Genomic DNA, 27,140 nt, shown 5'->3' with positions numbered 1-27,140 from the left:
CACTGTTTCTTCAAATGACAAACTTGTGGAGACAGTAAATTAAAGGAAATAATTACTATAATAAGTAGTTATTACTTTCACAGAAGTTATTGCGCTTTATCTTAACTATAATTCTGCATTCTCTTTTAATCAATTCAGAATACTTATTTTTTTTATGTTGGCGTTATTCTAGAGAGTCTTTGAGCCTGGTGACACGATGGTCAATCGGACGAACAAATTAGCCGGACGTTAACATTGTTGGTTTAATTGAATAGTCAGATTATTTCGTCAATGAATTAATGTACTCTTTTCTCGAATTATTTTACGTCAATTCTCCTCTTGTCTGTCTCGCGAGGGGATGCACTACTGAATTTTTCAAGTTCTGTGACTGAAAAGTCGCTGCCATCTCATAATACATGTATTTATTCGTGCAGAACCACTAATATGGTGGGAATTTCCAATTGTTGAGATTTCCGACGTGAAACATCAATCTATGAATATTCCCGTTGCAACTGTCGATCCTATGTGGGTCGGAGATATTTAATAAAGTGATTAAGGATGCGGGAAAAGCCTCATGGATATTATTTTCCAGTAACAGAACCTTCAAAAACCGCACCGGTGGAAAAAGTTGCTCGAGAAGTACACGATTTGTGAATCAACAAAATAACCGTTTAAAAATTTCAAAATTTGTAGGTCTCAATTACACAATTTCTCTTACCCCAGGGCATCAAATTATCTTATCAAGTTTTTAATTATCAATTTCCTGGCGCGAGAAAACCTGCACTTCTCACAAAACCTCTTTCAACCAGTGCAATAGTTGCACCTCAATTGATATCAATTTTAATAATTTCTATTCACAAATGCCAATACACATTTCGAGTAAACATCAACGATTATCGTCCGCTGTCCCTCGCATTATTATTCTTCTGTTTACTATGTCTATCATATGAATCACAAGTCTTTAAGACAGTAAACAATCATTATTTACACATAATACACGCCGTATACGTTACAATCACAATTCTCGTAAAATTTTATTATTACATTTTTTTTCTGTGGTTCTCTAGGGGTTTTTTTTTCATCAGGCAATTTAAGAATGTAAAGAAGTGATGGAATCGTTTGGACATATTAAATCTGTTATTTTTTTTTGTGTCACAGCCTCGATTCGCAGAGAAACGATCAATTATTGCTCGGGATGTTGTTCATATTCTTACCGTGAGGAATCTTCCTCCATATTAATTAATTCATTTGTTCGTCAGCTCTGTTGATCGACAACTTGACGATTCTATTAAAAATAATTCCAGTCTAGGTGAGGCGTTTATGTTTGTTTGTCAGTTTGGCTTTGGGAATGAATTCAGCCCGCTGTTTTCGACATCAATCGAACTGTGTTCTTCAGGGCCTGTCGTTTATTGCAGAACCAAATCCTTATGACTTCTCTCTCGTAACCGAGCTGTGATGCTAAGTTCGTTATTTCATTACCTGGAACGAAAGTTAATTATTGTTAAAAATTGACATCCTTATGATTTTTCCCACAATTTATTATCAACGGAATAACGATATGATCAATTTTAATTTATGGATCGTACCCGTAGGATGCGTATTTTTATCAAAATGTGAATTTAGAAGCTCCAGAGCCTGGGGTGTGAAGGACGTGCGTCGTTTCCGCTTTTTACTCGGCTCAACCCCTATGAAGTCCGTCAGGTTATTGGTCCCAGCTTTGTACCTGTAATCAAACACCCTACTCTCACTCAAATTCTGGCTCTCTCTCCTCCTATTGCTCCATTTTTATTAAATAAAATTCATTGCCAGGGTCAAATAATTTATCCGAACCGTTTGTTATTTTGTTCCCTGAAGAAAAGTCCAAGAATTCCCCAGGAATTTCAAAAATTTGCTGAATCGAACGACGAGATAAATGCGTAAATTTACTAAAATGAGAAGAAGAATAAAACATGCGCACGTTAAAAGGTGGTGAATACAACTACAAACGGTAGTGGGTTGAGGCTAAGGTGGCGCGGTATGGGCTACATCAGAAACCTGATTTTAATTAGTCCACAGTTTAATTACTGGACAGATAAATTGTACACGTGCACCGCATAAAGTACCGGCCTTTCATCGTTCTTTTTTCTTATTCCCATGAAATTGTGAGAATGCCGGGACTTATAAGCACTTACAACTTGAGAAACTAAACTGAATGAGGCCCCAACCACAGTTTTTCCCAATCCCATTCATTCTTTTGACCGTACGACAAAATTGAATAGGATAAACCAACTGATTACAGTGGAAATGTCTCTCAAAATTTTAATTACAGAATTGAAAAGTCATAAAGAGACTAATGTCATTCGTAATTTCCTATCTATCTCCAAAGATTTACACCATAAACCCAAGCTAATTAAAATTTCCATTGTTCCCGACTGGAGAACTAAAATGATTCCACAATTCATTCTCAAAATTTAATAGATCCGCATGACTAACGAATTAAGAACCGAATGAACTGGCGTGACTGGAAATGCGAGAGGTACATATATACCGCACCATAGTTGTACATACAGAGGAGAGGAATGGACTTGTGAGAATGCGTGGTATTGGACACCACTACTAGTGCAATAGCTCGAAGCTAAACACGAAAACGTCCAGCACCTCTCGCCAACTCAAACCTCACCCTCCGGTCTTTGTAGCAATATTCACGGTTAAAAGCCATAACCAACCCTGAGATCGTGATCGTACCATAATGATTTTCATTATTTTTATTTTTCACAGCTCTTCCATTTTCTTCACATTTATTTTTTCTCTCTCCGGCTAATTCCTTCCTTACGCTAATTAACATTCCCTGGATTCATTTGACGCGAATACGCAATTAATCAGATAAATTCAATTAGTGAATTACCAATTAGCACGCACGTGGTCGTACGCAGAAAATGTTATGGGGGTTATTTGTGGATGTGCTCAATAGGTAGAGGAGAAGGGGGGAGATGATGTTGCATGACTGCGTGAACTAATCGTATGACTTCGAAATTAGCGGTAAAGAACGGAATTATTGACAGTGTCCAACGGTAATTAATATCGATTGTTTGTTTAGTTCGAACGACATAATTTTTAGGATAATGTGCGATGAGAGACGGAAATAGTTGGGCTGAAGCAATAAAACAATAACATTCGCAGCTGGTTGGGAAAAAAAATCCCGAAATATTGAGTAATGTAACTCACCTCTCTTCAGCGTCTTGCATCCACTTCGCAAGTACTGGTTTAATTTTCTGCGCGCTCTTGGGTGTGATATCCAATTTTTCAAACCTAAATCAAAAGACAATATTACTTTCAATCACTCAATCAACTAAAGGCTCACCAACGCTCCTCGAATTATCAGACTCAATCACAATTAATGAAAACTATACGAAATGTTGAATTGGGTCAGCATTGATCCACTGTCGTGTGCCAAGAAGAACGTATTCAAGGCCATCGACTAATAAAGGAGCAATGAGAAGCATGCAATTTGAATTATGGGTGTATAAAACAAAAACAATAACAGGACATTGACAATGCGTGCATGCGTGTAGGTCTTTATCTTTCCTCTTGGTGATGCCGTGTATGATGTTGCCAACGTTATAACTATTTCTTTGCAATCAAGTTATTAGTCGGGAACAAATTGTTCATGACGACAAACGAGTGAGAGACTGATTTTTCAAATAGTCTATTTAATTGTTCGATTAAAATTTGACAATTGTGTCGGATCGCGAGTTGGCGACACCATGCCTAAGCTTGCCAATGCCCTGGCTCGATGACAAATATATAATATATATCAATAACAAGATAGTAGAGAAAATAGAGATAGATAATATAGAATTAATATAATACCAAGAACAGAATGGTTTTTTCTCTTTCATAAAAAAAAAACCCAGGACTTGTTAATTTTATTATCGAAAGAAGTGTCCCTTCTTCGTATAACAAATATCTCTAACAAATTTCGGAGGTCGTTCAGAAAATAGAAGAAACTGTACTGCAGGTATACCCAAATAATATCCTCCGCTAGTTAAAAATATAAAATCAATCGACGAATCGATCACCAGCAATCAAATTAGAAATTATTTTTCACTTCTTACGGAGCCGATTCGATATATCTTACTTTTATCTGGATATAACTGCTGAGTTCGACTGAATAAACTCGATTTAAAAAAAAAACTCAAATTTGTTTCATTTTTTAAAATGGTAAGTAAATTAAGTAGCATGAGGGGTGAACGTACATAGCTTGCTGCTGAGAGGCAATCTGCGAGGCGTACATCTGGGTAGCCAGGGCACTGGGGAACAATCACCAATGCTTAAGTTAGTCGAATTATCAACGAATAATAATACTAATTGGCTTATTGTTGAAATTGTGAAAACCAATGTTGCCATAGTAGGAATTGATTTGACACCACAACTAGAGCATTCATCGCGTTATGAAAAATAAGTCTTCATCAAATAGTATTTTAATATGTAATGAAATATACATCGTCTCCGTTGGCCCCCTCAGTCAATAATAAATTGAATCAAGTCCTGCTTTGGCGTACAATGGCATAAATAGATAAATCCTCAACTTTGAATCCTACTCTCGATACTCATACTGCCACGACCAATGAAACCGAAATCTCTCTTCCTTTTCAATTTGCAGTTAATTATTTACTTGGATAAAATATTGATAATCACGAAATTTAATTTCCATGCCATTTCCAGTGACCTGGCACATTTAACTCTGGCATTCTACTCTTATCACAATATATCATAAATATCATGGTTGTTCATAATTAAAAAATAGGTAATGCTTGCTAGTGGCTTACCTGCATATAGCACTTTGACTGTACGCTGGACCTTCGGTGATGCTGAGTGACTGGCCTACTTGGGTTTGCGTCAGACCGAGGGATAATCGACGAATTTTGAAGGCCTTTGCAAATTCCTTTATCTCATCGAGGTTGATACCATCTACAACATTATTCGTAGCTTCGTTGATTGTCGGTTGATCTACGAAATCATAAAAAAAAGAATAGTATCATAGCTGACGCTGATGATAATTAAGAATTGATTTGAAAAATCTCCGCCGCCATAATTTTCTATGAATCACTATTAATCAATCTCAGTCGGGACAGATATTCAAGAAATCCTGGGAATGTATTTCATTGAACTAGGTCTTGGAGCATTCAGACAATCATTGTAATCGACAGTAATGGGATTAGCAGACCTTCACATTTATATTCACATTTGTCCAATCATCTTATCCCCATTACAATATTCATCTCAATGGTGGTCTGTTCGTCGGCATCGACATAAAGTCAGAAAACTTGCATTGCAAACGATTTCCCTCGTAAATCTGTCAATTTAGTGTGTGCTAGCATCGTACTGAGGTACCACGCAATCGTTACCCCAACTCGAATCCGATCGCAATAAACAACACCTCGAGTTACGGTAATGTCTTTACGTACAACGAATAAATACTACGATGAAGACAAATTCAGTTATTCTTGAGGGAAACTCATCGACGAAATCTGTCTCCGCGAAGTATTTCCACAAAATAACGACGATACTGTTCATTCAACCGTTGGTTATCTATTATTGATTGCGTTTCGAAGCTCGGCGATATATCCAATTGATCAGGACAAACGTTAGCTGTGACTTATTCAGTTGCGTCGAGAATTCCCAATATTTGAAGGTATTGATGTGACTATTTTACGGTCAATCAGGTTTCATTGCGTATCGATTGGATAATGAGGAATTTCAACAGCAGAAATTTTTTTAATTTCAATCGTGTTAATTAATGGAATGATTGTATTACTTGGAGAATCACTGAGCAGGTCATCATCATCGTCCTTTGGACTGTGCATACTGCCCGGTGATGCCTTGACGCCTGTACTCCCAGGCCCGTGCGTCGTAGTAATCGTAATCTCTCCATTACTGGCGGCCAGTCTATTGAGAGCAGACGCTGCCGAAACAGCAGGTCCATTCAGAGGTGATGAAGCATCTGGTCGTTCCCTCAGGTGTTTCTCCGAAGACTGTAGACAGAATAATAGGAAGTCAATAAACAAATTCAACCTCATGAATTTTATGAGTAAAACGATGTGATTGAAATAATAAAAATTTGGGACTGTTCTGCGTACGAATGCGTCGATAAATTGTTACATTTTGATCGTACCTGGTAGTGGTTGAGGTGGGAGGTATGTCGATGGCTATGCTGTTGCTGTTGCGGTGAGGTGGTGAGAAGTGGCTGTTGCGATGCCTGAGCTGCTTGGACCGCTTGGGCAGCTTGCGCCTGGGCTGCCTGTGCGGCTTGAAGAAGCTGTTGTGGTTGCATAGCATTCAGTAGCTGCTGACTTGCAGAACTGTTATTCAATAGGTGTGTGAGTGCCGCGGGATTCAGACCCAAACCCGTGGCCAAATTCTGACTCGTTGGCACTAGAGAGTCGTCGATAAAATCATTAAAAATTTATCGTGTCTGAAGAGGCGACGGGGTCGTCACAAATGAGAAACTGCTATGCCATAAAAGGATGCCTGTCATTAACTCTGTCATGTTGTCGAGAACAATAAATTTATGAATCATAAGTAAAGCTCTTCTTACAGCTCTCAAGGGTTTTATCAATAAAATAATTAATGTTTGGGTCAGGAAAGTAGTGCCACCGTTTGTATCACCATCGTAAGGTAAGTTGGTCACATTCAGATTATGTAACAGAAATTGGTCATTCGTCGGTCGGTCGTATGACAATCACCACGAAATGATATATTTAAATTGTTCATTGAGGATAATGTGAAAGTATGGCTCACCATTGGTCGATGTATTCATCATAGTTTGAGGTTGTGCAATTGACTGTAGATTAGCTAATGTCGTTGATACAACTTGTCCATTACTCAGTGCCAAATTAACCATTTGATTATTCGTCACATGACTAACTGGAATGGTGAGTATCGTTTGCGTTGCAATACCTAAACAACATAAAGTAAAACGACATTAATCCCATCTCAAACCAACAAATTAATACGATGACACGGGCCTCAGAGGATTTCCATTAAATGTTATATCGTACTACTTCAACGTACGAAATCCGAGTAAGGGTTTTGAAGCTGTTGGAGTCTCATAGAGGGATTATTAAGCAACCCATAGGGCAGGTTACTCGTGCAGAGGCCAGTGTAGTTGGCAAACTATTATCGTCATCTTGGGCGTATATGAGGAAGTGCGGAGTGAGAAGGAGAACAGAAGGAGGATCGACGGAGGGATGGGAGGGAGGGATACTGTCCCTACCAAGTACTGAGGGTTTGGGGGGGTTGGAGGGAGGGTGGAGAAGTAGATGGCCCAGGCGTTACAGAGAGAAGGACTGAGCTGCCTAATCATACTTAGAATAGTTTCGGGATTACCTCCAGTTTCACTAATCTGATTACCCCCCTACATGCCGCTTAATATGATTACTGATCTTGAGTATTGCTGTGTATGTACCTATAATGGCATGAACAAATCCTCATGAAAATCATCCAAATATAGGAATTATCGACAGATTCGTAGACATTAGTTCGATTTTATTCCAGTAACAGGAGCTGATTCGTCAGGTCTAGCTTGGAAATTATTTTATTGGTGAGTGGAATTCACGAGGAATTTCCTCGAGTGTCAGGATTAGCAGAACTATTATAAGAAAGTGGCATTACTATTTCTCGCATCGTTCGAATGCTAGAAACAGAAATAACCAGTCCGCTATTAACACTCAACTTCAGTTGGTTGATCTCCTTCATCCTAGATTATAAATTTTCGAATCACTGGACACCTATGCTTGATGGATAGCTGAATGTCGTGAATAGAATCATCTGAAAATTTGTTCCTGAACTATGATAACTCGACAATTGCATTGAACTAATTAAATCTAAAATTGTTGTTGTTTAGCTGCGCAATTCAATCACCGTTCCGTATTCCATGAATTCCGTATTAATAACTGATAACTCAATTTACATCGATGTCAACTCACAGTACAAAGGAAATCGCAGTGAACAGACTATTGGAGAATATGATAGAACAAATAGTAATGAATGAAGTGTCACAGACCAAATGCCGATCACATCTGCAAGATATTAAAAATGTGAACGACGACAAAGCTTTGACATTTCTTCCCCAAATTCTACCATTCGAATCATTAATTTTAGACAGCACTCCACCAATTATATCCAAAATTACTGTTGTTTGCTAATGCCATTGCGTCAGTATCCGAGTATTTTATTAAATCTGTATTGGTAACTTTAATAACTCAATTTTCCTCAATTATATCCGTTCAAGGCAGGGCGGAATGGATGTACGAAACTTTGACAAAAATCAAGTTACTGCTGAATTCACTCGAAATCGATATAATAATGGCTCCGAATCCTCGAGCTATTGCCATGTCCAAATATTGGGGATAGCAATTGGAAGGAGTGGTCAAGGACGTTGGGAGAGAAATGAGGCAGGGGAGGGTTAGCACAAGATAGAACAGCGAATGGGAGGGAGGAAGGTATCGTTGAGGGCTTTGGAGAGGAGGTAAGAGTGTAGTAGTGAGACGTTAATTATACATTGAAATTACTTGCAGAGTTTGCCCTCCGTTTTGCCCTAGCTAGTCTGAGGGGAGGAAGGGGGGTAGAGGCTTCTAAGTATGGAGGATGGAAACTCCGGTCCAAGCTGGCCGGTGATACTGGTATTATATATCGAATGTGAACTCAATTGTGTAATGCTGCATAATAATCGTCTGCAGGAGCTATTATTAGGTGGTTCCAGGACCAGAGACAGTTTTTTTTTCATCAATGAAAATTGGTTTATTTGATTTAGTTTCATTACGTCTTCCAAGTCTCATTGGTTTCGGTTAGTCGATCGAAGGAGACGACATTTTGTTATTAGATTAGTTGACTGTATTGGAATGATATTCAGCTTTGTGGAGAAAAAGGCGAGAGATGAACAATTTTGGAATCGAACCGGTAAAGATCGAACGAAATTACCAATATTTGATATCGCGAAGAGAGAGAGAAAAAAATTCGATCGAGAGATTAGTATCTCAACAGATGTTGAGTGGTTGTTGTGATTTGGTATTATTACGTCAGTACTGAATCAATGGTTTCAGTTATTTAATTGGAAATGGAGACGACGATGTGTAATTGAATAATCTCGGTGAATTGAATTCTTCATTTTAAGTATTCATGGGCCACTTTGGGTTATTGTTACAATTGTTTGTCGCGTTATTATCGGGCAATATTGTGGGAAAACTCACCTTGAGACGTTGGGATTAATAATTGAGCACCTTGAATTCCTTGGACCAATTGACCTGATGTCAGGATGAACTGGGGCATCGCCACGGGCTGAGGTTGAGAAAGTAGCTGTGGCAGTGTTGCCATTGGTGTTGAACTCGGGGGTAAAAGGTGAGAGCCTGCTGTTGTACTCGAGGGAGTTGATACAGTACCTGCTGGAGAATTACCAGTAATTGAGTACTGGAGGCTTCTTGAGATTATCTCATTCTTAGACGATATGTTGTCGTTCTTACCTGCACTCACTGTGAGATTCAGGGGGGTGTTGATGAGCTGATTTCCAGTCAAACCTGCTGACATGCCTTGCAGGCCCGCTGCTAGTGACGCGACTTGCGGAAGGTTCTGAAGATTAGCTAGGTTTTGGAGATTGTGAAGGGTCACCATTCCAGCCACTGATAAAGAAATAGCACTTTGTCGTGAACAGATCAATGACAGAGAAGTTTCAAAGATATTTGGAAGGTTTTTGGGATTATAGTTTATGACTGGGTCTTGACAATGATAGATTCAGTCAAATTTTGTACTCACTGGTACCATTCAGATGTGCCTCGGCACTGTGCTTCGCATGTGTCATATTATCTGGCGATGCACTCCTCCGTCTTCTTGAATTCTTCATGTTCTCCATCAACATCTGATGTTCATGAAAGACCCCCGATGCCGGCTCAGGACTACCGGCGCTACTTCTGTCACTCTCCTGAAATTATTGGAAAAATTCAATGAATTAAATTTTCAATCGATCCATTCGCAACGATCAGACACTAATTTAGTAATAGAATCTATCTTTATGATTAGATTCACAGCCTCCGCAATTATCAAGAGACGAAGGTGGGGGTGAATATTCCTATTTTTGTCCGCCACTTGTCGTTTCACCCTTCAAGATATTTCTAGTTACAATAAATCGAGGACGAGAATAGGACATCGAAGGGATTTTTCGGGGCCCAAATAATATTGTCTTATTGTTGTTCATCTAAGTAAACTAATCCACCAGTGAACTTAAGAATTTCTGGTTTATTCGCGGCAACTTCTGTTTTCGAATTATCGTGGCTGGATTACGTCATGTTCGATGCAACAATATTATTTTTTTTTTCAACTGCGGATAGGGTACCGGTACCATCACTGTTGGGAAGATTGGCGAGGGGTGTGGAGGAAGCTGGTTACATTCTTATCGAGGCGTACGGTAGTACCTGGCGTCCGGGCTTTGTTAGCAGTGACGCTCGATCGGATGAAAAAAAAAAACGATAAAGCCCGGTCAATAGCTAACGAACGAAAATCGCCTCCATAGACTGCAGCCAGTTCAATTTTTTCCGCGTAAATTCGTAAACGATGTCCGGCGATATGGCGTACTGCATATTAAATGGCCAGACCGAAGGGGATTAGCTTGCAAACGTACGGGAGTTTTTGCAGAACTTTTTTTTTTTATTCAGCCTGTCTTTTAGAGACAGAGCAATTGGCAAACGCAAATGCTAGAATAATGTTTCGCTACGTATTTGGATTTGGGAGTGTGGACAGAGGGCCCCGAGGGGGAGGGGTGACTGTGACCCCACCATATTGCACATTCAACATTTTCCCATTGAAAATTCCCTCAAGTTTTCGAAATTTCCCGGAAATTCTGTCGTATAAAAATTCTGATTTGTCGCCTTAAAATCGCGAATTTCACATATTTCTTTCTCCCGAAAATCAATGCTCAGTTCTCCCTAAAAAACAAATGTTATTCGGGTACCGGATAGTCTGGACCATTCCACAAGAGACGCACACCTCCGTATGGTTCCACACCGTCACAAACTCCATAAACATAAGTGCAATCGTTGATCGTCCTCATTTCAATAAAAAATGACTACCAGTCGCATACACCACGGGTCATCTCGTTAATGCAAAAAACGAAATCCGATGCCGATGGGTTTAAAAAAAAAAATCCCCAACTCTTCTCCCTTCCCCCATCGTCCTGAACGAAGTGACCGGGAGCGAGGAAGAGAGAGTTCAACGAGAGTGGGAAATATGCGGGTGGAAAGTGGGAGAAGCCAGCGACACAAGGGGTTGGGAGAGAGGCCGATACCGTTCCAAATGTAACAATAAACATTACTTATCGGCCCAGGACCTTTAACAATGCCCGACGTGGCCCGAGGGGCAGAGGGGGAGGGAGGATGGCAACTCCCCCTATAAAAACGCAAAGCTACTTCGTTGTTGCTGTTGATTTTTTTTCTCCATCCACCCGATTTTTCCCCCTCCCCAATTTTTTTTTTCGCAATAAAGTAATTTAACCATTTGAGTTATGGGTAATTCTCATGGCGCAGTCGCGCCTGTGCCTCCGATCCATTGATTAGTATTAATGACTTAGCTGCGCTCATTTTACCCGAATAAAAGTAATTGGATTTGGTTTACCGAACTCTATCTCACTCGGTTCAATGCTGGCCGCCGATACATTGACTCGAATGATTTTTTTTTTCCTGTTCAACCCCTCTGCCCTTCCCCCCCGGTTAGCCACTGCAACCCCTCGCCCATTCCACCATCATCGGCTGGCTCTGTAAAAAATCTCAACTGGCGCTGAAAAAATACATTAATATCCGTTTTGCAGTTAATAAACGATACTCGTGTGTACCTCAGACTAATGGCCCTATACCTGAATCAGGTAGTTTGTGATTTTTCCCGGTTTTTTCTCGTTGTCCAGGGGTACATTACGCAGTATTCTCGATGGGCTTCGCCCCATTTTTCCTGAGTAAATAGGCTTTTACGTTCTGCAGGGGAAAAATATTTAATTGGTGGTAGGACAGTTCATCCCCGAGCTTTTCCATCCCGGGTACTTTGAATTTCCTCAGGATGAGGCACTCGCAATCGGCCAACTCGCAGTCACAAGGTACAGTGGCATTCGCGGGGAAGGGGGCTGGGGGACTTGGGATGGTAGCAATTATCACGTGGTCATTGCAGACCGGTGTTATCGGGCGTGGAGAGAGTCTCGCAGGCCCTAACACCAAGGCCGCTTTGTCTGTTAGTGTAATTAGTCGAGGAAAGAGGGCGGTTGGCGGGAAAGGGAGAAGTACGTGTCCGGAGGAGTGAAGGGGTGAAGAGGGATAACCGAGGTAGCTCATCCAGATATCACCCATCCCCATTTCTCCACCTTCTCGTTGCACATCCCCGGCAGCTCCCCATCTCCCCCCCCCCCATCCACTGTCGAGGCCGGCCCTAGCACTACTCTCTGGTGCCCACCTTATTTATATGCAAATGAGCTTCATTTCGCGATATTAATGTTCCACCCTGGAGTAGACCAACTTTGAAAGGGTGTGCTGGACTGCACGTGGGAGAAAGGGCTGTCCTCATGGTCATATGTTTACAACCACTTGGAGTTTGAGGTTATTTAGTTATGGATGAAGCATCAAAGAGATTTATGAAATATCAGAATAAGGGATTAGTTTTTTTTTTAATGTTTTGAATGCGATTCCAGTTGAAGTGACAGGAAATGAGGTTCTCTAGGTTCATTGGAGAAAGATTGGGGAGAAGGGTCGGGTGATGGTCATCGAAAGGGGCCGGAAATATCCAAAGTTGTGGAAAAATTGCAGCTCTTCAGTTGCTCATCGAATTAAAATATTAAGCATTGATGAGAAAAATTCACCACTGAACCCCCGACGCAGTGAGTTCTTTCATCATTATGAAAACCTCAGCAGAACTGGGAAAGAACAAATTAGCGGCATTTGCAATTAAGATTAATCTCCTACCTCATTACTTCAGATTTATTTCGTTTCGCTTCGCATTTCCCTGGTAAATGTTGAAGGATTGGACATTCATAATACCCCTTTCAATGGTCATTCATTTTAATATACAAATGAATGCTAATACGGCACCCCGGGGAGAATGAAAATACTTTTTCAATACAGAAATCATAAATTTTTCAGAGAAACGTCATACATAGAAACGTCAACAGCAATTAGTAATTCTGAAGGGAAAAATCAGTAAAACATCGCATGATAATTATGATTCGAGTGGACTTGCATTACCATAAAATGCACAAAGAGGATTTTTCAATAAAAATAACCCTATCACTCTATAACAGCCCTCACTGTCTTCAATTTCCCTCAAAAAAAAAAATTGTCTCTCGACAAAAATAAAAATTATAGTCCAACAAAAAAATTAACCGCACCATCACAATATTTACCAAAAGCTTCGAATTTTGTCTTTCCCCCAAACAAAAATTAATCGACGAGAAAACTCTTGGAAACCCTTTGAGAATCCTCCCCCGTCCCTTCCACCACCACCACGATTACCCATTTGGCTGTCATCTACTCCTCTAATACTCCATCGATGTCAAAAATAAAAAAAAATAATGATGAAGAACCCAGTTACCAGCAAACAAGCTTACGCATGCAATTAATTACCCCCTGGGACACATCAACTTCCCCACACACAATAAAACGTAATACTACTTAAGAGCTTCACTTCACACTATTCAGTATCTTTCTAAGTATCGGTAAGCGGATGATTCACAAGCGTTGCGTCAAAACCCAACCGAGAAAAGCAAAACCTATCGTTCATGGTAGCACTGCACATAAATATCGTCTCATACACAGGTCCCCAGTTTCTATAGTTCGCCAATCTCCCCTTTCTATCGGCTCTAATTTATGTTGAGTACGGTAACGAGTGAACTCAAACCCAAGCCACCCCCCTCCCCCCTCCCATTCACCCTTCACCAGGTCTTTTTCCTCTCTTTGGTGAGGCCATCTCGCTCGGCTAGGAAAGCTCGGTAATGTTTCAAGTGGCTTGTCTGTTGTTAATTTACCCAGCTGCAAGCACTGCTGGGGCAAAAGGGTGGGTGGGGTCTTGATGGGGGTATGTCTACCCGGTGGCATGCTGCAGTCGTTTGCGATAAATCGGTCATTATCTGTAGTGTATACTTGGCTTTGGCCTACGTAGCCAAAGACTATTCTAACCCTCTGCCGAAGGTTTTTGTTATACATATGTATGGTTTACAACTTGGGCCCCATTACGAATATTCGATCGTGTTTTCTTAAACGGGCATTGTCCGTTAATTAGTTGCTGGAAAGGGGTGAAGGGGAGGGGTGGTTGTCAGTTGGTGTGCACGCGAGGGAGAAGGTTGTTAACTGGTGTTATCGAGGGGATGAAAAATATTTGCAGTGCGTTTTACAGGTCGAAATTCATCGAAGCGTGTAATTTTATATCAGATGGAGGGGGAAAAAGTTCAATGAAAATTGCCCGGGAAGTTTGGTAACTCGGGGGGGTGAGGGGGTGTTTGGAGAAAAATTGGGAGAAGTTGTATTATCGCATGATAATCCCCTCTGTATTTTTGTTATAAGAATTTTTGTTTAGGGTCAACAGTCGCAAAAAAATTTGGGGGAATAATTAGACCTCCAGGGGAGGAAACGAGAGACGAGGGGTGGAGCAGTTGTGGAAAAATCGAGATGGAATTTATTTCCGATCAATTTAAATTCGATTCTGGTTGAAATTATGTAGTTGATTCAGCTTAGAATCCCGGAAAGGCCGGGGCAAATCCATATTCCCTTCTCTCCCTCCTTGTTTAGGATGTGAATTCTCGAGTGGGTGAAAGGGGATGAATTGAACAGTGCGAGGAGTGGGAGGGGGTGAGGGGATGAAACAAGGAATGAGACAGAGGCGCTCTGGGTTAAAAGTGGTTTGAGGATTGAGGCGAATGGTGTGGGTGGAGCTGGAGTCCACGGCCGATGTATGAATATACATGACCTTACCCCCCCCCCCCCCCAACCCTTACACCACAACGGAGCTCTGCTTACATTATTGTATATCTAATTCGAGGGATGGTTCTCAAATTTACGTTTCAGTGAAATACACTTGGATTTTGGGGGATGTGATATGTCACTGGGTAGATATCGAAACTATTTGACAACCACTGGATGCCTGTACGGACATTATGCAAGCAGTCTACATATTATACATTCGGACTGGGATTCAATTAAGTTTGGTTAGACCATGGGCTCCACCTCTCTATCCAACGGCTTTCCAACACCAACACCATCAAAACTGGTGGAGGTGTTACAAATCATGTAGCCGGTGTATTCTGGATAACTACTTGTCCGGGGGGTGCTGAACTTTCTGGGTTTGTAGCAACTTGAGGAAGAACAGGGTAACGGTTTTTTTGGGGGGGGGGGGGATACGGGGAAATGAAAAATATATGAATTGTAAGGGGGAGGGAATTATTCAGGAAAAATTATGAAAATATTTCTCGGGGATTTTTTATTGGAATGAAATAGAAAAAAATTTCTTCGGTAATTTTTCCGGGGGAGTTCCAAAAAAATATCTGACATTGGTCCTTACATAATAAAAGTAAATAAATAAACGTTTATATGTAATAAACTTTTGAAAATACCCGTTCACCCAGGGAAAGGGTTATTTACCCCAAAAATTTCCGTCGTTTGAATAGGATTTTTTGCTCCGCTCAGGACGATAAACTCATACTTGTTACAATTCTTCCATTCAAACGTCACCTGTTAGATCGTGGTTTAATAATTCAATATCCCACGGTCTCATTTAACTGACAAAAAATTCCGCCCGTTCTCATATCGTCCCGCAATGACAGTAAATACCCCGCCTTGTTGCTTAATTCAATTTCATCATGATCCAGTTGAATAATTCTATTAATTGAAAATATTGGAATCCACCTATTCCCCCTACTACTTCGTTTTTCACCTATTTCCGTGGACAAAACCAATACGAAATGAACGAGAGGGATAATTATCAGTACTTGAGAATCCCCTGATGCAGAGTGAGGGGTTGCATCGCAGCTGTGGGGGAGGAATTGGTTCGACGGCTTGAAACATATACATCCACTAGATTGGAGAATTGCGTCATCTGTGATTACTTGATTATGAGGATGGATTCAATGGCCTGACTGACGTATCTGAAAATCGTCGAGAACCGTGTTATTGGTGCACTAGAGAATTGTATCATCGAGTTCAAATCTTCAGTAATGTATATGCTGACGTTGCTCATCCATTCCAACCAGTTGATTCCAGTGGATTTTCCCTCATTATTGAGGCCGATGATTCGCTGAGAATTGACGAACAAATATTTCCAACAACGATTTTTCCTCCACAAAATTATCGTTGATATTCCGACTGTCAGGAATTCACTAATAATTTTGGTACTCAAACCTTCGTCATTCGAAAGGAAATAAATAATTTAAACAGTTGAATAATTCGAGTAAATTCATGGAAATCGATCTCAATATTAATTACTCATGAGATGATAATTCTATTCGTCCACCGAAATCTCTCTCACACTTCTTCATCTTTCGCCTCGCACAGGGAGAAAAAAAAAGCGTCTCCTACGGCATTAAAATCGTTGGGGTATCGCGACGATAATAACGAACGCGTTAATTAAACCATCTGATTTATGCGCCTTTCATATTGTAATTGCCGACCGAACTCTCGAGTAGGGAGCCAATCGAGCAAAGCCACCAGAGAGTCGACCTGCACAAGTGAGACGTAGAATGAGGGAGAAGTGAGATGGGAAAAGTACATGAAGGTAGGTAGAAGTGGGTACGTTAAGTACACCCATTTGTGGGTACTCTTTTATTCCTGGTCTTTGGTATATCTGTACGTAAGTGGTAATGAAAAGAAATCTAGGTGCGAGATAATGCGAATCGATTGATGGAAATTTAATTGAAATCGGAGGATTTTCATTTATCCACGAGCTGTTTAACCTCAGACCCAATTTACATCTACTCAATCAAAGCGTGAGAAAGTTAACTTTGGTACAATTAACTCGAAAAGATTGATTGACTTGAGTTTAATACGAACGGAGGAAAGTGGATAAGTCCCATTTTGTGCTATCACATCGCAAATGGCAAAAATCGCTTGAAATTGAACAAAATCAGTCAAAATTTCGGGAAAATAATTGACAATTGGATTTTTTTTAATTACCTGAAGACCTCAATATGAAGATTGATGAAAGGACGAGACTGAGATGCAGTCCCCGCGGGCCGTATTCAGTTTACCCACTGGTAATGTCTTTTTAGAAACATTAATTACGCGACATTCAGTTAACACAAAGGTTTCTAATTACACCCTGGTACTGAACCGCTATAGAGACACTGTGTGGACACTTTTGCCCACTGTCGTCACATCCACAATCTGCTGATGACGTTAGAGTGGATGTTCTTTTCCCCGAGTTGCGACCTCCAAACGTATGACAATTAGATTATTCCCCGGAGTTTATCTCTAATTCAGTCGTCGGAATCCCCTCCAAGAGGTGCATCAACCTCTCTGTCATAATTTTCGTTGTAATTTCATCATTTGCGCGAGAACTTTGTTCCTTAGGTCAGATCTTGGTACCTTAATTTTTTTCCCGGCACATCTATATTTCTCTAACTGAATGCCAAAGTTATCCAGCACTTTAAACTTTCGTTCGTAATTAGACTGTCACCGTAAAGTAGCGATGAATAAAAATTACAAAATTATTCTCTCCTCCGCAAATGAGACGACCAAAGAATTGTACATTAATTCACCAAAATTCCAGTCGACGTAGGACTGGAAATGGTAAGCAAAGCACATCCAACTTACGGCTCTAGCATTTTGAAACATTATACAGATATTATGCAGATTTAACAGTATCCTCATGCCGACTCTCTTTCTATCACTGTCTCTCTTTCTATTTCATTCTCGCATTTTCGCTTTACGAGTCCACCCTCAACATTGCCATCCCTCCACCGCCCCCCTCATCCATTCCCATTCCCGCTTTACTCACCCATTCCCCAGCTACTATCACACTTCGAGCGAGAGAGAGTCTGCGTGTGAATTATTTACTTATTTACGGCTCGTAAACACGAACTTACGACGTCAACTTTGCGCCGTTCATCCGAAACGAAAGCTGTCCACTGTAACTTTTATTTATCTATTTATTTATGTTTTTTTTTTTTCAGGTTGTTGGTGCATTTTTTCTTTTCATCCTGGTGTTTCATTTGATGGAGTGGTTAAAACTCAGCAGCGCAGAATGAGAGAATACAAGTGACGGTAATTTATCATCTGACACGGTAATTCACAATTTTTTTTTTTGTTTTAATTAGTTTTGAAATTAAAGTAGTTTTGGCACCCAGTGGATTGTCCGACCTTTTATTTATTTTTTTCATAATTTTATATTCATCCAAGAGAGATATAAATTATCGAATAATTCATCACATAATTTTCCAATGTTTTGAATTTTTATTTAAACTTTTCCCATTACCCTGATCTCAAGTGCAGATGAAAATTATCGTGACTCACAATTTCTCCCTCGAGACCCGAATACTCGATTATTGAATTGATATTCCACGTTTTCAAATGACGAAGATGTACATCAACTCAACGTCATTCATAAGAAGCTGTTAATCTTTGGTAATAAACTGTATTTTCATTATAATACCGCATGAATATGCAACGATGATAATGGCCTTAATATCCCAGCATGCATCTTCCTGTGCTTTACGGGTGCTGAGCCTCTTCTCTTCCCTGAATTTGAGACGACCTTCCAGTAGATTTTCACCCTCCCTCCACCTCACCCCGTAACACTGCACACCATTTTATCCATAACCCCATCCCCGTAACCACCATTTCTCCACTCAGCTCTACCTTCTTCACCCTGAAAGTACTCTTGGCGAATCAGGCATATCATTATAACGATCGTTGAAGGATATGGCCCAGTACTGCAAGACGATACCATTATAAGCCATTCAGGAGGAGTCGTAACGATGGACTTTTTTCTGGTATTCCAAACAATGGCGGCGAGGTCATTAACATTTTTATGATTTTCCTGACTAGAAATTGTGGCTAGGCTGGGGGATAAATGATAATATCCAACGATTATCAATTTACTGATCGATAAATAAATGGAAATGTGGCATAAGATAAATTGATAACTATAAAAATGAAATGTTACTCATGCGATAATCAATTATCGTAAGAAAATTTGATTTAACCCCGAGCTCTGAATTAATTTCTCTCCAATTCAAAATTCTTCTCGACAAGTTTCCATTAATTGAATACAACTAATCGAACTGGCACCATAAATTGTTGTAATACGATGAGACGGCAATGGTATAGTAAACCTCGGGGGAAAGTTGGTAATACTGGCCTGCGATGAGGTGTTCAATCCATTAATACGCAAGCAGTTGGTATTGGTGATGTGGGGTGGGTGGGGCGGGAGGTGGGAGAGCCATAGGTGTGGACCCTGTTTCGTGCCCTTAATGCGACTTAATGTAGGCAGTGGCCGAAGGAATAATAGTGCGACCAGCCTATCCGACATTCATTTATCTTAGTTTATTGCCAACTGCGGGGGAAACAAACACCGTTGGAATACGCAACGACGCGCCATTAACCTCTCGGTCGCGTTGCCAACCTGAGCTTAACCGTGTGTCTATCTCTCTTTACTGGGCGAGAAATGAGCGCATGCAAGCTCAGTAACGACGATGAGATACCCGAGGCCAGGGTGGGAATGGAGAGGGGGACCTTTGAGGGAGGGAAGTGGAAGCTTTATGCCGACACTTTGCCGAGGTCTCCAATGTTCGATCACCATTCATGACAGGATATTTTTTTTTCAATTCCCGATGTCAATTCAGGATATCGTAGTTTCGTGATATGAAAACCGGTGAATTCAAATTTCCCGCCTCGGAGCCTTCGGCAAAACGGCGGCAGTTTTGAAATTTGAATTTATTATTAATTGTGTAGTAAATTTGTTTGATAATTAAAGATGGATAGTAATCTTATCGCACTAATCGCATCGCTCCGAGGGTCAATTGCATTTGATTTTCACATTTTTTTTCCAACTTATACCGGGATATGAGCGCCCGCGGGGATGAAGAGGGGTGAAAATATTCCTGGCAGTGGATATAATGGGTGGATTGCACATGAATGTAATGAGATTTTACAGTGCAGTTCACATAAAGCATTGGAAACAACGAAAAAGGGTTTTGTTTTGGGGGGTGGAAGTTGGCGATGGGGTAGATGGGGTGGGGTATTCAGCGATAAAAAACGCCTGCGCCTAAACGCATTACTTTTGTACTCCCCGCCCTCACCCGGCTCATTCTCATTCCAGGCAAAACTGGCCATTCGAAAGCCCCACGGTCATGATAATCGCGCTTTCCACCCACCACCACTGCCAACTCTCTGTAATATTTTGAACCCTATTAGAGCGACACTAATTCGATAATCATCAACCGTCGAAATATTCGATCTCCTCTCTAGTATGAAATTTTTCTATTTGTAGTCATTTAGAATTGATTTTTCCGCTGACATCGGGGACGCGAAAAAAGTCATTATCGTGACGCCTTCGGGGGCTGTTCTGCTCTTATGTCTCGAGGGGTAAATTACCCCGTGTGAAATTCCGACAATTTTAGTTTTTTATTCAAAATACGGTACATTTTCGTGGGTGTGAGTGAATAATCCCTTATTTTATTACAAGTTTCATCCATGTGCATCGCGAAATGACTACTGAAGCTGATCAAAGCCCTTTTCCAATTCCAAATGAAGCCAGAACACGTGCAAAAGTACTTCCATGAAATAAAACTAATGAGAAAAAAAATTGTAGCTCAAGTTTTTTTTGCCCCTCTCACCCAATGACACTGTCAACAGGTTGTGAAAACCAATGGAGAGTCATTGAAAAATTTGTGAAATGCACCAGGTACTTCTCAATCCCTTGACAATCATTTCCTCTGGCGTTCGTATATAATGATCAAAAAATTATAAACAAAAGATATCACGGATGGCGAGTCTTTTTCGTGGGTCAACGAGGCAAGCACAAGCTTTTGCGGAAAGCTTTGACGTTGTATATATACGCCACGTCGGCTACCATTGCCTCCTCTCACCCTACCAATCTACCCCCCCTGTATCCACCACTGGTCAGCCAAACCTACAATACACTCTCTATATTTAAAAATCGGCGCACTCTCCTGGAAACTTGGTACAAAGAGGGCCAGCCGTTACATCGAGTTTATTAAAATCTAGAGAGAGCGCCGCTGTTTGCATGGTATGAGCCACTGGCCGCCGATGTATATATCACTTAAACTGACGCCGAATATACCCTGGAATTTTCAGTACTGGATAACTACCCCTTCGACTCGACTGCTTAAGCTCATCCTCTTTGTCACATCGTTATACTCATTTTGCCGACTGTCTGCCGTTACTGAGTGTCAATGCTGGAGTTGCGGGTTATTTTTTATACCGAATGAAAAATTCAGGACTTGAATATAATAATTAAATTAATTTTAATCTCCACCCTTCACTACGTCTCCTCAGAATAATTTATTTATCAATTTTTCTGAAGAACCGACAGAACTCTCTTTTGTGCGCCGAGTGTTTATTGCTATTCACAGCACAAATTGTGACAAAAAGCATTCATCATATGGCGATCAGTCACGATCCAGTTTTCGGTAAAAGAGATTTGGGTATTTACCCATTATATAAATAACGTCAATAGATTTTCCACATTATTTTGAGACCTCATAATTGAGGGAGATTGGATCGAGAAAAATTTTGGAAATTATTTTGACGAGCGGACAATCCATTCATGCCCTCTCATTGTGAAGCAAATAATTGAACTACTGACGCGCGGATGCTAATTAGCTATTTTTATTAACAAAAGATCAGCGCAACAATGAACTTTAATTTTGTAAAATAAACGTTGTGGGCGATTTTAGATGAGCTTTTGGTTTCAATTATTTTATAGATTTTTTAATACATTTTGGAAAGCGACCACGGGAATGTGAAATAGTTGGGAAAGACAAACCACGAGGATGGAGACGAAATAAAGTCCAACGATGGTCTCTCACTACTACCACGACAAACGGACGTACCCGCACGATATGAAAACGCCTTTGTCTTGCAAAAACCTCTCACACACCCATCCCCCAAAGTGTCGACAGTATATATCACGCAAGAGCCCCACCGAGCATTGTTTTCACCCCGCATAATTATTATGCCTAGTATTTTAAAGTTTAAAATATCCCACCACTCCAAAAATAAAGTTTGATGTTATTATGGTGGTGTGTAGAGCCACCATTTCACTGTGTATCTGTCACATTATCATCTCAGTTTTATATTTTTTTTCTTCCCTCCTCAGAACAATTTACGACTCTTTCTTTGACGATAAGTAACTCATTTAATTTAATTTTAATTCTCCCGAATCAAATTTATTACTTGATTTTCCACATCCATTGTTCCACATCCAACGAATGGGTCCAGAGACCCTGAAAGTACCGACTTACAAAATTAGACAGGAACCAAGTTAAACCTACGGGTCATATGGCACCCTATCCCACCCATAAAAGTGACTGCAACCTATTTTCGATTTTTTATAAAACATGGAAAATGAAAAAAAATTATGAAAATCCGTAAAATTAAATTTCGTCTTGATATTGAATCCCAATATATCCATCACAGTCCCTAATCCGACTAATCAGACGACAGTCAATCCTTACAGGCATCTCATCTCTGACGATCACCCAGATGTACCCACCCAAATCCCCAAGAATGCTCACAATTGGACATAGCCAATGGTTAGATTGGTGTGCTGGGACGAGCTGAGGCCAGCTCTCGTCTGCACCGGGCATTCCTAGAACAGTAATCTTATTAAATTTACATATTAATCAACGGATTTTAATTATCCCCAACCCCTGCTGGGAGGGGCTGAGTTGGTATGAGAGAGAGACAGATAGCGTTGGAGGATCACTCTGGTATAGAAAGTGGGGTTATGGTGTGCATAGGTATGGGTGAGCCAAGAGAAAGGCTGAAGGTAACCAGTAAAATGAGAGAGATGTAGTGAGTCAGTGGGGTGGTGGGAGGAAGGGGGTAAAGCGGAGGAGTTCCAACCCTAGGCAGCAATGGTGGTAGCGGTGGTGGAGACCGAGCTAGCTCTCGTAATTTACATTAATCCAATAATTGCATGGAGGTTTCCTAATTAGAAATTCAAATGAGGTGGTGGCAGGCAGCCTGGCAGGCTGGAAGGGCTACCAACTCCAGTGGCGCGCAGAGAGAACCAACCCATCGTCCTAGTACAGCTCAGCTAAAACCAAGGGGGTGGTAGTGGTGGTGATGAAGGAGGAGATCTCGCCCTCTCTCCTACCCCATCCCTCCCCCCCCTGCCCTTCCTCTCTTGACGCTTATAACGTTGGACCAAAACGGCCCCTTTCTATACCGTACACCAACCAAGTTCGAGTAATACCAGGATGGACGTCAAACCCAAACCCAAAATGACCGAAAATCTGCATTACATGGTAGGATCCCTCATCGTACCAGTGCTGAACTGTGATACTGATGGAGGTATTCGGGGAATGAAGGGTTATCCTTCGGTTGGGTAATTGTTTGATTTTTTTTGTAGTTTGTATTTTGTTTTTGGTCTGATGAAGATCGTGATGGGGATGGAGATTTGAACGCTGGTGGAAAGCAATATCGATGTTAACAAGGTGATGTTCGGTGGATACCGTTTGTTGTCACTGGTTGGATACCCTGGACAACTCAAACACGTCCTTAATACCGGGCTCAACTGCCGGGCCCCTTGACATCACCTCGATTTTGGTGCATCACAAGATGAGGTTCCGGATTGATAGGTTGATTTGTAACGGATAGGCCATACGATGAGGGGGTTTTTAATCAGCTTTTGGAGGCCAGACAAGTTGTGACTTGTACGTAGGTGATGATGGAAAAAAATAATCAGAGATAAGTGTTCGAAGATCGCAATCGATAAGACAAAATTGATGGAAATGGTTTCAAGTATTTTTCGTTCATTGGAATGAATTATTTCTCGGGAGAAGTCTTTGAACATTTCTGAAATACCTCGGGCTTTATCAACTCCTAACACACAATTATGATAACACCATTGTTGCAACGCTAACTCGAAAAGATTCGCAGCTTTCGAGCCTAGTTCTCTTCGGTTAGTTCTGATATCGTCTGTGTTTAAACAGCAAGTCGAGAGGGTGCACCACGACACCCTCTCACTCGCCCATAAACTCCTATATCTGTATTCACAAACCCCTTTCCAACTGGAGTCTCTCTCACTGGCTGGGGCAAAAGGGAAAAGAGATGGTAGAGACATGGAGACAAGGCGAAGACCGAAGCCACGACGGAAATTTGCATAATATAACCAACTATTGTTCAAATAGACGGCGCTGCACAGATTCAATTACCATTGTGATACAATTAATGTTGGAAATTTCATCAATTTGAGCACTGGCCCTGGTCTCTTCTTATGCATATGTATAAGAGAATCGAACATCGTGGCTGCTTGGAAAATATCAAAGAAAATTTTGTTATTTTACATTGAAATATTCAAAATATGTTGAGACGGAAAATTCAGTCCTCAGAGAGAGCGAAATTTCTTCAGGACAAATTATTCTATTCAGATAATACTGAGGAGTTGAGGAGATAAATATACAATCAACAAAATAGAATGAACAATAATTGATACAGATTCCTATTGATGATAACAATCAAGCGATTTTATGCAATTCTAATGTTTGATTTTTATTTCACTGCGTATTTAAATTGTTGTTGTGATTGTCAATTTCAAAAGTGAGGATTTTTTTCCCCCATTGCTTCAATAATTCTCGGTAAAGATAGAAAATTTTCCGTCTCAGTTGAGAAGCACTGGCTCGCGTGCGGGGATCCATATAAATTCTAATTCCGCAATCAGTGGTATCCAAGATAGTTCTAGGCCGATCCTAGACCACTAATTCCCAACTACCGGCGCCCTACCTTCTTATATTTATCCGACAGTTCATAATGGCTATAATCAACGGTTATAACAGGATGGGGAGCAAGAGAAGGTGGGGGAGGTGCCTCTGGGCGATAATAATTACGCAAAAGTTTTCAAATTGTACGAATTGTTGTGTGCGGGGGAGTTGGAGGAAATGGGTAGATGGTTTTGAAACTGACAGCTGCAGGTGTCACATCGTGAATACACATGTGATAGCTTGTGTAATATCAAAACTACCATCAAGAACCCCATTGTTGGGGATCATCGAGGTGAGTTAATATCGGGGAAGGGGTGGTTGTGGCAATTATGTCTTTCGAAAACAGGAAAATTAGTGAGAATCGAATGGTTTGGGAATTGTTGAGCGTCATCACCTTGTGCTGACGCTCCACTATTTTCACTGAGTTCAACCCTGTTATTGTATTTGCCACCATTTATCGATCGATATTTACCATTAGAGAGGGAGAAAAAAATATAAAAAATATCCAGAACCCGTTTGACGTACACTAACGAATCACAGATATTTCGAAATTCGTCATTATACTTTTCTTCTCGAAATTTTCATGAAAACCTTATCTCCGCGTGAACACTAATCATTCCGTCTAATCGAATCACATTACGGAATCCATCACACTTCAATTTCAATCACATATTAACGTTAACCAGCGGATTAAACATTAAAGCATAATCTGGATTAGAGTACGAGGGATCTCCCAAATATTTAACTCATCCGTGAAATAATCGATCTCATAATTATCTCAATGTGCTGGTTAATATGGAACCAGAGAGGGGCAAGAGGGGGCGAAAAGGGGGGAGAGAGGAGGAGGAGGGAAAATCAGTCCCCTTGAAACGCTGGAAACAGGGCGTCCATACTCCCAGCAGACGCTCCAGTTAGTCGTCGCTAGTAGTAGAGCGTGTGGTAATTATATCAGGGACTAATGGATATAGTTAATTGCTAATTATGAGGCCTGCCGAATGATCGATAGTGCCGAGGTAACCGTGGCACGATCCCTCTCGTTGGAAACGACGGGGAATTACCAAGAGTGTCACTCTCGGGCCGTGTCTCTTCCTCTCCTGCATCTCCCTTCCTCCCCCCCCCCTTGCCCCCCACTATTTGTCTGTTCCTCTTCATCCACCCGAAAATGCCATTGAGGCCCACCTACCAACGACGCGTATCAGAGCTGTGATTAGTAATCGGAGATTACGAGTTATTGAGACCGACGGGGAATTCTGAAGGAAAAAAATTGATTCTGGATCGGCAAAATTGTACTGTGGGGTTTTAAAAAAACATATTTGTAAGTAAATGAGGCAGGAATGGGGGGAAGTTGATTAATTGAAGAAAAAAATTCTCTGGAATAGATGAGGAGCGAATGGATCTTGGATTCGGTGCGATTCTCATGGAATTTGGGACTGAGCTCGTAATTGAGCTTAATCAGGAATTATTTGATTGAATTATTTATAACTAATTACTGATGAGATAAGTTAAAATGATGTGTCTATGAATTTTATCGTCCAAGTTTGGTTTGGCAGGGAATAATTGGTAATTGATAATAAACTCGTAACAATCAGCGACGTCTTCCCCGAAAGCCAATTTCTTCGTTTTCCAAATACATAACTAGCAATTTTCCCATACTCACGATGATGTATACTCGTCTCTCGGGTAATGTACAAACTAACGGGTCCAAAGTAACATGCCTCTTGCTAGACGAAGAACATCAAAGAGAGAATGTATGTACTATTAAGAGGGTCTTTATTAGATCGTCTATAACCTCAATGCTTGGCATAAAATTCGGCAAAGTGCCTCGTATGACTCCGGCTTTTCCTCTCGTGGCCTTTTACCTTCCACCCAACTTTTAACCCTTTCACCCCCTTTCATTACCACCGGTACGATGTACCTTAGCCGAAAAAGGCACTTCTCGGTGTACCTGGTTGTCTCTTGTGCCCTCCTTTTGGAGTCATCGGAGCAAGCCTGGGTGACGGAGCCGGAAGGACCTGTGAGGGTACGGTCGAGTTGGGTTGAGGGTAAAGGTGAGAGACAAGAGTAACACCTAGGGATCCATTCAAAAATCAAAGAGATGGTAATTAAGTCGGAAGATGCCACAGGGTACACCATGACGTTGGATGATTTTAGGCAGATTTTGGGGGAAATTAGGAGATATGGAGATGTCAAGTGGTGGTTTAGCATTTCAGATGAGCTCGGGAAA

At 40.8% G+C, this 27,140-nt stretch overlaps 1 protein-coding gene across 7 annotated transcripts in view; it reads right to left on the bottom strand.

The window, feature by feature from the left end:
- Positions 1–803: 803 nt before the first annotated feature.
- Positions 804–27,140, bottom strand: part of Pdm3 (pou domain motif 3) — a 99,986-nt gene continuing 73,649 nt past the window's right edge. The window contains exons 3-13 of one of the 7 annotated variants that reach the window (XM_064134359.1): positions 9,769–9,934; positions 9,480–9,635; positions 9,210–9,401; positions 6,760–6,918; positions 6,134–6,393; positions 5,777–5,993; positions 4,788–4,968; positions 4,215–4,268; positions 3,184–3,267; positions 1,566–1,717; positions 804–1,458 (exon numbers count right to left, since the gene is read on the bottom strand). In XM_064134359.1, coding sequence (XP_063990429.1) covers positions 1,334–1,458; positions 1,566–1,717; positions 3,184–3,267; positions 4,215–4,268; positions 4,788–4,968; positions 5,777–5,993; positions 6,134–6,393; positions 6,760–6,918; positions 9,210–9,401; positions 9,480–9,635; positions 9,769–9,934 — 1,746 coding nt within the window. In that variant the 3' untranslated portion in view covers positions 804–1,333. The remainder of the gene's footprint in view (positions 1,459–1,565; positions 1,718–3,183; positions 3,268–4,214; positions 4,269–4,787; positions 4,969–5,776; positions 5,994–6,133; positions 6,394–6,759; positions 6,919–9,209; positions 9,402–9,479; positions 9,636–9,768; positions 9,935–27,140) is intronic. The other 6 variants (XM_064134361.1, XM_064134362.1, XM_064134360.1 and 3 more) reach the window with 6 other exon arrangements.

Source organism: Diachasmimorpha longicaudata, chromosome 14 (assembly GCF_034640455.1).
Source record: "Diachasmimorpha longicaudata isolate KC_UGA_2023 chromosome 14, iyDiaLong2, whole genome shotgun sequence".
In the NCBI taxonomy this organism is placed as follows: Eukaryota; Metazoa; Arthropoda; class Insecta; order Hymenoptera; family Braconidae; genus Diachasmimorpha; species Diachasmimorpha longicaudata.
Note: the sequence above shows the minus strand (reverse complement) of the source record. Positions and strands in the feature narration are given on the sequence as shown.